The sequence below is a fragment of the Gossypium hirsutum genome, chromosome D10, assembly GCF_007990345.1.
Source record: "Gossypium hirsutum isolate 1008001.06 chromosome D10, Gossypium_hirsutum_v2.1, whole genome shotgun sequence".
NCBI lineage: Eukaryota > Viridiplantae > Streptophyta > Magnoliopsida > Malvales > Malvaceae > Gossypium > Gossypium hirsutum.
The window spans coordinates 59,390,066-59,404,988 of record NC_053446.1 but is presented as its reverse complement, the minus strand read 5'-3'; the positions used below and the strand labels follow the sequence as shown (position 1 = coordinate 59,404,988).

The window sequence follows — 14,923 nt, the reverse complement described above, 5'->3', positions numbered from 1 at the left end:
TTTAAATATTTAAACCTTAACTGGTAATCCAATTGAAGATTTCATCTAAGATTTTTTTCTAGGATTGTAATTTATGGAATTTAATAAAAAGAGTATACAATTATTGATAGACAAATATATATATATATATGTATTTGTAATAAAATTTATATTTTTTGTTATTAAATTTTTTAATTAATATTTGATTGACTTGTGATACTAATTCAATCACGAATAATTTAAATATAATATAAATAAAAAATGTGAAAATTTTAGGCCAGAATTAATTATTTACTTCAAAACTAATTGACTTGGATTGTTATTTCTTTACCATGTTAGGCATTCATTATTTATTAGAATCAATTAAAATTATATTAACACAAATCATTAATCTCATTTAAACTCTATTTACTAAAAAAGAATTATGGTTAGTTAACTGCATATTTATTTACTTTAAATTGGATTTGAATTACGGAATTAATCTCATCACCCATCCAAATCAACCTTAATTTATTAATTAATAGAAAGTGAGATTATTTAATTAATAGATAAGAAAAAGTGTTTGAATAAAAAAGTTGAATTTGAATTTGCTTAGTTTGGATGCTGAGGGCTTTTTGCGGTGAAAATAAATGGATACGGTATTAAGTTGAATATTGTTATATATATTTGGTATTTACTGTTTATATTTATGGTTTATGATTATTTCTATCATTAATGTCGTCTTCAAGATTTGAATATATTTATATGTTTTAGCATATTTAAACATTATGCATTTCTTTTAGAAAAAAGATTTTTTTTTAAATTTGTTTTTCTATTATTATTTGAATTTTAGAATTTTTATAACAATTTTATTTTAACCCATTGTGTTCATATTGTCTATGTGTTTTTTAGTGCTTGTATAAATACTTAACAACATCAAAATGATTCCAGCACAGAATTTAAACCATGAATTTTAAAATTAACTTATAACGGTAGTAGGACAACAATGACGACAACAATAATAGAGTTCTAGAAGAGTATGATGATGACAACGATGACAACAACAATTATGATTATTGAAGATACAAGTACAAACCGTAGGAGTTATAACAAGAAGAAAGGTCTATAAGAGTAGGACCATGACAACAACACAACAACAATTCTTATTATAGGAATAGGCAACACAGTTAAAATCCCAGCAAACAACTCTAGTAAATGATGTCAACAGAGAACAAGTTTACCACTTCAACTATGTATTTCTCCACATTATTATACTAATAATGCAATAACCAAATGCTCTCAGGGGTAAACCTCAATGAGAGATGTCAAACCCACAATAGGAGTAATTTTGAAAGAACTAAAACCAGCTGCTAAAAATAGTTCAGCCCATTCTTCTTCCCGCCTCTCTTTTCCAGCCACCAATACCAACATCAACATGTCGAAAAAGAGTTGTGTTTTAGTTAAGCTTGAGGCTTCATCATTCACTTGCTCATTCTCCCTCACAACCATGTCAATTATGATCAACTTTCTTCCTACCTTGTCTTGGCTTGAAATGGCCTCTTTACATCGCTTCAAAATTGTCAAGCATCCTTCATCATTCCAATCGTGCAATACCTTCTGTTCAATTATCATTCATAATTAGCTCAAAAAACATAAAACATTAGCTAACCCACAAACTATGATTACATTTGCCTTCAAATCTTTGAATATTATCATGTGTAATGGAATTTGTTGTGCATTATTCATAAAAGTAAAAATACCAGAAAAAAATAACGCTAATAAATTTAGTAAAGCTTAACCTTTAATAAAATTGCGTCTCCGGTTGGAAATGCCTCGAACATGTTGCCTCCAACATATTTCAAGTTCTTACTCCCTTGCAAGCCAGCAACAATATTAGGAAGATCAAACACAGTGCACTCCATGAGTGGAAATGTATCAGCAATGGCCTTGGCCGTAGTTCCTGTGCCACCCCCAACATCTACAAGGGAGTCCAATCCCTCAAATGCCCCTTTACACTTGTCAACTAGAACACTAGTAACCAATTGAGAATCACTAGCTAAGCCATCATTTATCAAATCTTTTAGCTGAGGATCATGGGTAAAATAGTCCCACAATGTCTTCCCATATGCAGTAGCAAATGGAGTATGATCATCATTTTGGAACCAGGTCCCTAGAAAACTCCAAGGCTTTGTTATGATAGGATCCATTGTAGCCTTCAAAGTAGGCGTTATGCAGAAGGGATTATTCTTGAGCAAAATACGAGAAGAGTTGGTAAGAACATATCCTTCTTCTTGAGCATCATTGTCTAGCTTTTGGCGTGCAAAGAAGTCCGAGTGAACTAGAATGCGCATGAGCCTATAAATGTCACATGCTTTAGTAGGGTTGAGCATCTGTAGCGCAGCAACCAGCTCGGTAATAGTCATGGGCTTGCCATGATCATGAATGATATCAAGGATGCCTAAATCAAGTGCACATTTTAGAGACATGAAGCTTACGAAGTTGAAAGCATGTCTCCAAATGTGAGCTTGTGCTTGGAGTGCCTCAATAGCATCCTCCCCATTAGCATTGCCCATATTCATCTTAGCTGACGTCTTGTTTGTTTTTAAGATCTTTTTGTTTTGAAGTGAATTAGCATACGGCTCAATATGCTATTTATAGACTATGATACTCCTGTTTGATTGGACAAGGTTCCATATGGGAGCCGGGCTCTTCATCAATTTATGCACTAAAATTTAATGGCTAAAAGAATAAGTGGTTGATTTCATCAACTGTTGTAAAAAAATTAATTAAATCTTCGTGTGATGCTATATTGAAAGTGGACTTTCGATATGTGGCTCCAAGCTAAACTATCAGTACAAAGTACCGTACGGCATCAGTCCTGACGGTATGGACCTGTTGTGATGCAAAATGATAAACAAAAATCAGAATACATACAAACCGAAAGCTATATAGCTTATGGTCAAACTCATGCAACTTGTTGTGCGCTTCAAAAAGAAAAGGTTTATATCAACATTTTTAATTAAAACTGTTAAAAATTGTAATATTAATATAATGTTAGAAATTTTGGTCCTATTATAATTTTTTTCTCAACCCATAGTAAAATCTCCCCAACATATTTCATGTCTAGAAGTCCCAAACTTTGAAAACCTGACCACTACCACATAGATTAGATATATATTCAATAATATGATACATGCGCAAGCAGATAGCTATTGAGGCAAGTCAACCTATCTCCACTCCATTTTCAGGCCCCCAAGTTCATGACTACCTCATTGATTTTTTTATTTTTCTTTGAACAATATTCACTCTCAATTTTAATCATAAAAGCAACATCAATGATGAAAAAAACCATTTTTCATAAATATTAATAAGCAATCTCGTTTTAATTATACCAAAATATAACATTAAAAATATGTTGATTGAGTCTTAACTCGATTGGCATGGACATTGTTACCGATACAGGAGGACGTGTGTTCGAGTGTGTTGAAATATATTATCCTCCTACTTATGAATTGAACAGAGACTATGAATAGTTCTAAGTATTATGTCATACAAAAAGACATCAGTAACTATTTAAAAAAAGTTAAAATCTTGAAAAAGTGAATGGCAAAATTGGGAGCCCCCTTGTTAATTTGACAAACGCATTAAATACAATATAATCACGAGTGCAATATAAGTATAAATATATGTTCTATCAAATACAATATTATAATAGAAATAGGTAAATATAATTTTTTTTAAATTCTTAATTTCACAAACTTATTACATACAATACAATCACAAGTACAATATAAATATAAATATATGTTTGATCAAATACAATATTATATGATACACATGACACATGCACAACGGATAAAGAATCGGAAACAACTGGACTAAATCGAAAAGAATATGACTTCACCCCACACATGGCTCACGAACTACATAGGATGAAGACTCATACATCGCAATTACATATGACTTAAAGAGGAAGGACATTGAATACAGTGTCGGTGATTAAGTCTTCCTGAAAGTGTCCCCAAGGTGAAAGGTGTTCATGTTCGATCAAAAGGGTAAGTTAAGTCAAAAATTCATAAAACCCTACCAAATCCTTAAGAGAATCGACCCAGCTGCTTATCAATTAAAACTACCACTCGAACTGGATCGAATCCATGACGTTTTCCATGTCTCTAAGTTGAGACGGTACCGATCCAATCCTACCCATATTATTCCAATTAAGGAGATCGAATTGAGACCGAATTTGTCCTTTGAGGAAGAACCAATTCAAATTCTTCATTGAGACGTAAAGGTTTTGAAAAGGAAATAAATTCCTCTTGTGAAAGTATTGTGACGGAACCATAGGACAGAGGAGGCTACATGGGAACCAAAAGTCACGTTCTGCCAGCAGTATCCTCATTTATTCGAACTAGGTAAATTTCGAGGATGAAATTTCTTTAAGTAGGGGAGAATTGTAACACCCCAAAATATAACATTAAAAATATGTTGATTGAGTCTTAACTCGATTGGCATGGACATTGTTACCGATACAGAAGGACATGTGTTCGAGTGTGTTGAAATATATTATCCTCCTACTTATGAATTGAACAGAGACTATGAATAGTTCTAAGTATTATGTCATAAAAAAAGACATCAGTAACTACTTAAAAAAAGTTAAAATCTTGAAAAAGTAATGGCAAAATTAGGAGCCCCCTTGTTAATTTGACAAACGCATTAAATACAATATAATCACGAGTGCAATATAAGTATAAATATATGTTCTATCAAATACAATATTATAATAGAAATAGGTAAATATATATTTTTTTAAATTCTTAATTTCACAAACTTATTACATACAATACAATCACAATCACAAGTACAATATAAATATAAATATATGATTGATCATATACAATATTATATGATACACATGACACATGCACAACGGATAAAGAATCGGAAATAACTGGACTAAATCGAAAAGAATATGACTTCACCCCACACATGGCTCACGAACTATGTAGGATGAAGACTCATACATCGCAATTACATATGACTTAAAGAGGAAGGACATTGAATACGGTGTCGGCGATCAAGTCTTCCTGAAAGTGTCCCCAAGGTGAAAGATGTTCATGTTCGATCAAAAGGGTAAGTTAAGTCCAAAATTCATAAAACCCTACCGAATCCTTAAGAGAATCGACCCAGCTGCTTATCAATTAAAATTACCACCCAAACTGGATTGAATCCATGATGTTTTCCATGTCTCTATGTTGAGACGGTACCGATCCAATCCTACCCATATTATTCCAATTAAGGAGATCGAATTGAGACCGAATTTGTCCTTTGAGGAATAACCAATTCAAATTCTGCATTGAGACGTAAAGGTTTTGAAAGGAAATAAATTCCTCTTGTGAAAGTATTGTGACGGAACCATAGGACAGAGGAGGCTACATGGGAACCAAAAGTCACGTTCTGCCAGCAGTATCCTCATTTATTCGAACTAGGTAAATTTCGAGGATGAAATTTCTTTAAGTAGGGGAGAATTGTAACACCCCAAAATATATAGGTTTAGAAGTAATAATTAACTAAGAAATGAGTCTTAGTCTTAATGGTTAAGAGCTTAGTATACTCCCTAGAGATTCTAGGGTCAATCCACCTCTTTCCAATCTTTTTGTTTTAATGTTTCAGCAAAGTAGAATGAAAATCCCCTAGAATATATATTAAATGGAGCAAATACATTTCAAGAGTGAGTAGCAGCCAAATGGTTAAGCCTTTGTATTCCATCCCTTATTTTCAATGTTCAAGTCATGCCAAACACCTCACCATTTCCTTTCCCCTATTTAATTTCGACAAGAAGGGTTAATTACCCAAACAATCCCTCATATTTTGAAAAATCTGGGTATTTATCTTTTCCTAATTACATTTGTATTCTTGTTCCTTTTTCAAACCAAACCAAATTTTATTTCTTTTCTCTCTATTTATTTCTCCCGTTTTCTTCTCCATTCTTCTATTTGCGAATATTTTTCTCCATTGTTGTGAAATATTATTTTCCATCTTGAACCCGAAAACAATCTTCGATCAACCTAACCTTTTTATCAGTTTAGCGTAACGTCATCAATTTCATCTCTAATCTTGTTAAGGATTGGTAAGCACATTATCTATAAATGGAACTTCAAAGATTTGTAATATCGTCATCTTGAAACTGATTTTTCATCCATTATCAATCTTTTTAATGATTTCTTGCTGAAATTCACAGTAATATTGATAGATCTTGATAACATTTGTTAATTCTTAATTAATGTTGTTTGAAGGACCCGATTTAGGTATCCAAGACAAAATTTGATCGAGAGGGATGTCGTTCGAGACACGACGACAGGTGTGTTTTCTTTTACAAGTGACTCAGGGGAAAATCAAGCCTAAAATAGAGCCACATGGCCAACCATTGGGGCCTGTGGACCACACATCCCCCATACGTGGCCATGCCCCCTTTAAACCTTAGGATGTTCGACTTTCACATGGCCTAGGACCCCCTACACGGCCTCCCACACAACCGTGTCACCCCTGAAGCTTAATTTTGCATGACCCACACGGCTGTACATTCCATCCACACGGCCCAAGGCTTCTGACATGATTCGATAACACAGTCGTCTGTACCCTGTAACTAAGATTTTACTATTTTGACCCAGAATTCTATGTTTTGATCAGATGAATCCCTGATTAAGTTCTGAACTATTTTTAGTGTTTGAAATTATGCAATTGGGTCCTTGAGGATATGAAATATGTTAGAAACCATGATTGATCGAATTAATGCGGTGTTTATTTGTATATGTATATTTGCATAAATTACGAATAGGAAATGTTAATATTGTATCTATACTTGTGATAGTATGAACGACATGACCTATGTTACTATTAATCCGAATACATGAAAAACATGATTTTGCTACTGATTTGTCATGTATTAGTTCATTAATTGCTATCATACTTGATCTATATTAAACATGCCGCATTGCATTGCTTGGGATGAGACGATGTGATCGGAAGAAGTTTGGCAGTTTATCTGCATTCATCTGTTTTGTGTACATCCACAACCATAGGCAAATTCCATCTACGGGTATTGCTGTGTATCCATAGCCAAAGGAAGATTCTAGCTGCAGGTTTATGCTGTATAAACTATAGCCAAAAAGTATGTTTCATCTGCAGGACTTTTTGCTGTGAACCCACAACTAAAGGCAGATTCCAACTACGGGGACTTTCTGTGTGTCCACAGTCAAATGGAAGTTATTATCTGCGAACCAATAGTGGTTTATCCATATCCCATTGTGTTGGAGAAGGGAGTTCTGGTTAAGTCCCATTATAGTGTGTAGTGGTGAGGTAGGATCTATTTTGTTAAAAACCAAAACTTTATGGCATTTTAAACACATGTGCATACAAATCTGGAAAATCTATTATTGTCTATATGTGTCTATATATGTTCATTGTAGGTAAATATAAAATTTTGGTTATTCTGAAAACTACTATTGTGAGTTCCGATATATTAATGGTAGTTGCTTTGAAAATTCGATAATTTGAATTGTTGTCTGATTGTGAATATTTTATGCGATATTATCTAATGCATCTTACTAAGTGTTGCACTAATTTTCTTGTGATTGAACTCATACTAAGCGTTATAGCTCACTCTCCCATTAAATTTTCATCCTTAAAGATAACCCACCAGGTTAGGAACGCAAACGTGGCAATCGGAGTGTCACGACTCGGTTTCAAAATTTCAATTTATTAGGACTTATTATTTGGGTTATCCTATTATTATAGTTTGTACTACTTTATTTCGAACTATGGCATGGAACCGAGGCTTTAGATTTGAGATTTTATTTTGCATGACATTTTATTTAAAAATTTAAGATATTATACTATAATTATTAATTTCTATGCATGAACCCCCAGTTTTCCTTAAAACCAATAGATATAATTTCTTTTGTTAGTAAATTAAAATTAAGATTTTGAGGAATAATAAAACGGTTTGTAATCGAATTTTTCTACTAAATTAAACGAAGGTTTTAAAATGGTTGTTTTCTAAACTTCGATAACCCTGGTAAGCCATCTCGATGGCTGATGTTGTCTTCTACATTCGGTCTAGCATCTAGGTTGGGTCGGGGAGCTTACAACATCGGTGGGCACACCATTTTTCTACTAGAACTGGTACATAACGGTACCGATCTATTTCGATATATCATTTCAAATTTATCGATATTTTAAAAAAGAATTTAATATATATTAATATTTACAAATATTAAATAAATGATATTGAATAAATTTCAAATATAAAATATTCATCAATTATATAAAAATATTTATTAATGTACTCCACAAATAAAAATTCTATCATTCAAGAAATTTAAAATTAACAAGAGAAAAGAAGGTGAATATTGATGCAGAATTTACCATAATATAATTAACGAAGATTATTAGATTTTCAGTATCTAGATTAGATTACTTATTAGGATATATTCAATAATATGATCCCGTTTAATCACGCCAAAATAAAACATTAAATGGACAAATTATAATAATAACACATTTGCGTTCATATTAACAAATGATCCGTTTTAATCACGCCAAAATATAATATTAAATGGACAAATAATTGTTGCTTACACCAACTAAGCTAAAATCTCTAATTATTTTAAAAAAAAAAAAACAAACAAACAACGGTGTTAGTCAACCGCAGACATTTTAGACAAAAAAGGATATTTATATCACTACTATAAAAAAGGCTTAGTTCAATACACAACCCTCAAACTATAACAGTTCTTTTAGTTAGATACATTTTTTTTGTCAAATCCAGTACTTAAATTATGATTCGGTAACCATTATGGGCCCATACCATTATCACTGTTAAAAAATACCCTTAGTTGACACGTGGAATTTTTAATAATATAATAAAAATAATAATATTAGATATTTGAGCACCATCTCTGTCTAAGTGTTATGATCTAAACCAGCCCATTGTCCTTCACTTACGCAAACATTCATAAGCAAAAGCATTTGTTCTTTAATTGGAGTACCAAGCTTTTCCTTATAGTTCATCAATTTCGTAAGCTTTTGCAACGTAAAAAGAGGGTGTCGCGACATAGTCCTAAAATCAAGCCCCAGCTAATAAACTATCATTAGTGTCGCAACATAGACTAGAGGGTGTCATGACACCGACATGACATGAGGAATTAATTAACCAAGGGTGTTTGCACAACAAACTTCAATGCAAAACGTCAGCCGAATTAGGTCAATGATTGGTGACCAACCCTAGGCCTATAAATAGAAGGATCTAAACTCGGGCCCAAAAAAAATTTCAGCCCGCTTCCTAGGCCCGGCCTGGCCCGGCCCGAGGAAAAAAATACTAAGCCCGAGCCCAGCCCAGCCCGACCTTTTTTTCATGATAGAAAAAAAAGATTTTACCATTTTAATAGCCTATATTTTTATAATTTTTAAAAGATTAAATTAACGTTTTTTTATCATTTGAGGGGCAAAGTGTAATTTTACCATTACTATTTTAAAATTTTATAAATTATAAAGAGTTAAAAAAAGAATTTTTATTTTTATTTTAGAGTAGAACCCTTGCCCATGAAATATCATATCAACAAATTTAACAATACTAATAATTAAAATTAAATTTTAAAATTTGAAATATAAAAATAAAAAAATTTTAAAATAAAAATAAGAAAAGGAGGGAAGGGCTTAGGGATTTTTACGGGCTTAAGGAAATGGGAAATGGGAAATGGGGAGGGAAAATGAAAAATTTATTATTAAAATATATATATTTTTGCTCGAGGCTCGGCCCGTTTTCTAAACGGGCCTCGTTTTTTGCCCAAACTCATATTTCAGACTTATATTTTTACCAAAACCCTCTCATATTTCGGACGGGCCATCGGGCCGAGCTGGGCCGCTCGGCGCATGATAACCTCTAATCTAAACACTTCATGAATAGTTTTTATTTTGCTTTGTATTCAGTTTAGTTTTTCATTAAGTTTTTCATTAGTTCGTGCTTCTGTTATTGAATTATCAGGATTTTTCTCATCTCTACCCCTGATTTCTTTTATAACGTTTATATTTTACTATCAATTTCTTTGCATGTGTTAAATCCATGGGGAACTAATCCAGTAAGGAAGATTAACGAGTGGATGTGGGACTCATTAACTTCTATTTAGAGATTCTTAGCAAATCAGCTGGTCGGGGATAGAAAGAACTTAAAACCCTAGGCTTGATGACTCTAAGAAGTCATATAGGTGGGAATGAACCCAAAATCAGTATTATCTATTCGTTAAAACCTTACCCCCATTCGGTCTGGACTGTAGCATCGAGAGATAAGTAGTTTTTACCGACTCATTAGGTTAGTGGAAGGCAAAGAGGCCTTGAGTAGAACCCTAAGTAGAAGCTAATTGTGAACACTGAAACGAGTTAGTCTTCCATCATTAGAATTGATAGAATCTGTACTCTATTCCCATTCTTAATTATCTTATTTTTATAAAAGATACTTTCTCATCACCTTAGGATATATTGTAATATAATTTAATTTAATTACTAACTAGACCCATCAACGTAGAAATTAGTATTAGTTTAGTCTCACCTCCCTAGGGTACAATCCTCAGATACTTCCATACTTCGTTCTAAACTATATTACAACCTGACTCATATACTTGTGGACATTGCCTTAATTCCTTTCCTTAGTAGCAATATTCACACCTCTGGTGTTGGTACGTCGAGAGGCAGTTAGTAACTAAGTCGCACAATTATTTTATTTAGAGTGGCTAAATTGAGAAAAAAAATTTATAGTAATCAAAATAGGACAAACCCTATTTGAGTTTTAGCCAATCTAGTAGAAAATTCCAGTTTTTAGAAAAGCTAGTTTTGGACCTGCATTTTTGTTTGAATTAAGATGTGTTTTGGTTGCTAATTGCTTGTATATGTTGTGTGGTTATATATGTGAAGCTTTGGAACTGTTGGGGCCCTCTTCGAGTAAGGCGAAAGGTGAGAAAAAACTAGTTTGAGCTTGCGATTTTCAAGTGAAAACGTGAACGATGAGTGTTTTGGAATCACTCCTTGTAGGCACGATTCATTGTGTTAAACGAGAGCTTAGGAGTAGCCTAAACCCCTATCATAAGTTTCGAAAGTAAGCCTTCTTTCCCATTTGTTTCTTTTTTTAATTGTGATGAATACTTGTAGTGAGTTCTAATAATTGATATAACAAAACAGTAAGTAATATGTGGATTATTTTAGTATGTGTTATGTGATCTAATGATATTATGGCTCATGGAGCATTGTGGTTGTACTTGTAAGTACATCAATTGTGAGTATGATAAGCATGCTATGTGATAGTGATAATGTTGCATATTTTTTGATCAATAACAAAGGATTTGTGAGTGCTCATATAACAGCCCGATTTTGGGCCTAGTCGGAATAGTGGTTTCGGGACCACAAATTTGACGAGAAAAAAATTTATTTTTATTATATTTTTATGGTCTACGATTTCACAGAATGATTTCGTAAAAATTTTGTTTAAAAATTTCGACGTTTGGGCACTCAATTTAGCCAAAAGGACTAAATTGTAAAAAGTGAAAAAGTTGAGTTCTACATGTTAGAAGTGTCCAATTGTTATGAAATTTTAAATTGGAGGTCCTTAAATGGTAATTAGACCATTGGTTACATTTTGGACAAAAATGGACATGAGATAAGTGAAATAGAAAATTTTTAAGTTAGGGACATTTTGGTAATTTGGTAATTAAAATGTATTAAAAAGGCAAAATAGGCCAAAAATCATCATCTTCAACCCCATGGCCGAATTTTACAAGGGGAGAAGCCATAGTTAGGGTTTCAAGCTTCCAAGGTCCATAGTAAGTCATTCCAAGCCCCGTTTTTAATGTTTTTTACGTTTTTAAAGTCCCGGTAACTTGATTTAGCTTATTCTAGCAATAATTTAACCTAGGGTTTATATTTGGAAAAATACCCATAGGTGAAATGTGTTTATTTTGATGTTTTATGGTAGAATATGAAGCTTGAAATTATGTTAAACAACTTTTGCTAAGTGATTTTAAGTAAAAACGAGTAAAACGATATAATCGATAAAAATACCTAAAGTTCATAACTAAGTGTTAGAGTGGGAATTTGATGTTGCCATAGAAGGGAAAAATGTTCAGCATGCCATAATACATAAGAATAAGGGTTGAAGCTTAATTTACGTGTTTTGGGGCAAAAGTGTAAATATGCAAAAGTTTAGGGGTAAAATTGTAATTTTTCCAAAATTTGAGTCAAGGACTGTTTTGATAAATGTGAGTATTAAATAAGTTAAATGTGTTATTATAGATCAAGAAAGAAGTTGAATTACCTTGATCGGAGAAAAGAAAAGATTAAAGACTAAATTGTTAAATTTTTATATTGTTGCACCAAAGTAAGTTAAACGTATATAATAGTTATATTATATTTGATATGTGAATTAATATTGAATGTGGAAGGAAAATTATTCATGAATTATTTAAGTGATAAGGTGTTTAAAATAAAGTGTTAAGTGTAAATTCCCGGTTGAACTTAGGAATAGAAGTGGATACAAATGACATGTCACTAGAGATCAGTGTTACAGTGTTACAGTCAGTCCCGGGTGCCGGGTGATCTAGCATGTGTTGCAGACACTTGACAGCTTGTGTGAGCAGGCCCGTGGACATCTCCAGTGTTATTGATCAGTGGTAGCCTCGGCTACATATCAGTGGTAGCTACGGCTACATATCAGTGGTAGCTTCGGCTACATTTCAGTGGTAGCTTCGGCTAAATATCAGTGGTAGCTTCGGGCACATTTCAGTGGTAGCTTCGGCTACATTTCAGTGGTAGCTACGGCTACATATCAGTGGTAGCTTCGGCTACATATCAGTGTGGCACTTATGTACTAATTCTCTATGTATCCATGTATATTTCAAGTGTTCAACGGGAAATTGACTAAGTGTAATTGAATAATTAATATAGGTGTGGAGCTGAATTGAATATTGACTTAGAAATGGAAAAGTGAATTTTGAATTGAATTGTGATTGAAAATGAAAAAGTGAAATTATGAAAGAGTACATTTAGCAACAAAATAGTTTTGACAGAAACAGTTGTGTGAATTTGAAAAATCACCAAAAATGGTGAAAATTGAATTAGAAGTTTAATAATATACAAAATTGAAGATGAATAAGTCTATTTTCACATAAAAGAAACAGAGTAAGCAAAAGAGTTATATATTTTGAGATATTTGAAGTTTAATTAGACAGAGTCAGAACAAGTTTGGAATCCCCTATTCTAACTTTGGAAAATTGTCAAAAATTGTAAAAAAAATAATTATGGGATAAATTTTATATGTTTAGAATTATCAGTGAATCTATTTTCAAGAGAAACAAATGGAAACAATATCCAAATTCTGTACGGTGAGATAATTAATTTTTAGTGAAGAGAGGTCAGAACGGTCAAACAGTGAAATAGGAGAACTTTAAAGAATAAAATGTACTATTTTGCTAAACCAAAAATTCTGAAAATTTTATGGCAAGAAGATATGTGTATATAGTTTCGGGAAAAATTTTTGGATCTTAATTTGGAGTTCTGTAGCTCTGGGTAAAAATAATTTAGTGACTCTGACTCGAATAGGCAACTTTGAATATACATGTTAGTGAATAGTGAAATTATAGTTAATGTTGTTTAAGTGTGTTATACACATTAAGGATGTGGAATGGAGAGGAGGAGGAGGAAAATAAAATATACGAATGATTTGTGCATAATTAGTCATATGCTCGATTATAATCGATAGACGATGAAATAGAAGTGATGCTTATATTTGTGTATTATTGGTCATGGTTTAAGCTCGTATGGGAAAATAAAGTTTCACAGTATGTGAGTGTGGTATATTTTGTATATGATTTGGTATGAAGTAAAGACATGAATGGGTTATGGATTAACTCACGTTTGTAAGTTTGATACATGAATAAATGTTGAACTCGGCCATACTTATAATGCTTACGCTATATGTTTATTTGGCTAACATGTGTGGTGTACACGCTTAGGCCTTGGCCAATTGGTGGCTGAATTATGCCACGTTAAATTTACAAGTTATGCATTAAAATGGTAAGTACCTAATTGAAATATATATTGGATTGAAAAAAATTGATTTAAATTATGAGCATGAGAAATTGCAAATTGAATGAAATGGAAATCAAGCATTGAATTACATGAGTGTGTATCGGGTCTCATAGGCCCTATTTATTATGAATAAAATATTTTGAGGATATATTGTGAAGAGTTATAAAAGCATGTTAGTAATTTTGAAAGTTTTAATTTAGATGAAATTTTATGACTCGGTTAAATACGTTTACAAGTGTATGTGTTCTGGTAATGACTAATACCCTATTTCGGCATTGAATACGGGTAAAGGGTGTTACAGCTCATCTTGTGTTGTGATTTGGGGCATTGAGGCCCAGGATGGATTAGAGAAATAAGGGCATATGAGCTAAGCTCCATTTATTGGGATATGTTGGTGTGTTGGAGAGTGATAGCTTGATGCTTCACTTATGGGATATTTTGGACTCTTTGAGTCGTTAATTTGTTGGAGATTCAAGTATTCGATGTGTGGTGATAGAGCCCACTTTTATGTTTCATAGTCTTAAATGCCAACTTATCGTGAATGATTTTATGTTTATATATATGTTGTATGTAGGTTTATGAGAAATAGTAGCTAGTTTGATTTAGTTAATGAAACCCGGTTAAGTAAATATCTTGTTATGAATGTTTTTGAAAATGTTCATGATCTAACCTATGTTGAAATTATAACACCCCAAAATATGGCCTAGAAGTTTTAGGGGTGTTTTAGGGATTTTAGCCTTAGAGTGCTCGAAATTTCATAGCGTGGTAAATCAGAATTATATTCAACTATGGCATCTTAGCTGCTAAATAAATTTTTGAAAATAAGTTTTAAAAG

At 32.6% G+C, this 14,923-nt stretch overlaps 1 protein-coding gene across 1 annotated transcript; it reads right to left on the bottom strand.

Moving 5' to 3' along the window:
* Nucleotides 1-1,001: 1,001 nt before the first annotated feature.
* Nucleotides 1,002-2,652, bottom strand: LOC121222509 (probable O-methyltransferase 3). The gene is made up of 2 exons (XM_041103457.1): nt 1,758-2,652; nt 1,002-1,575 (listed from the first exon to the last, which is right to left on the bottom strand). Exons 1-2 carry the CDS (start codon nt 2,535-2,537, stop codon nt 1,258-1,260), a joined length of 1,098 nt encoding a protein of 365 aa, XP_040959391.1. The 5' UTR covers nt 2,538-2,652; the 3' UTR covers nt 1,002-1,257.
* Between the last annotated feature and the right edge of the window lie 12,271 nt (nt 2,653-14,923).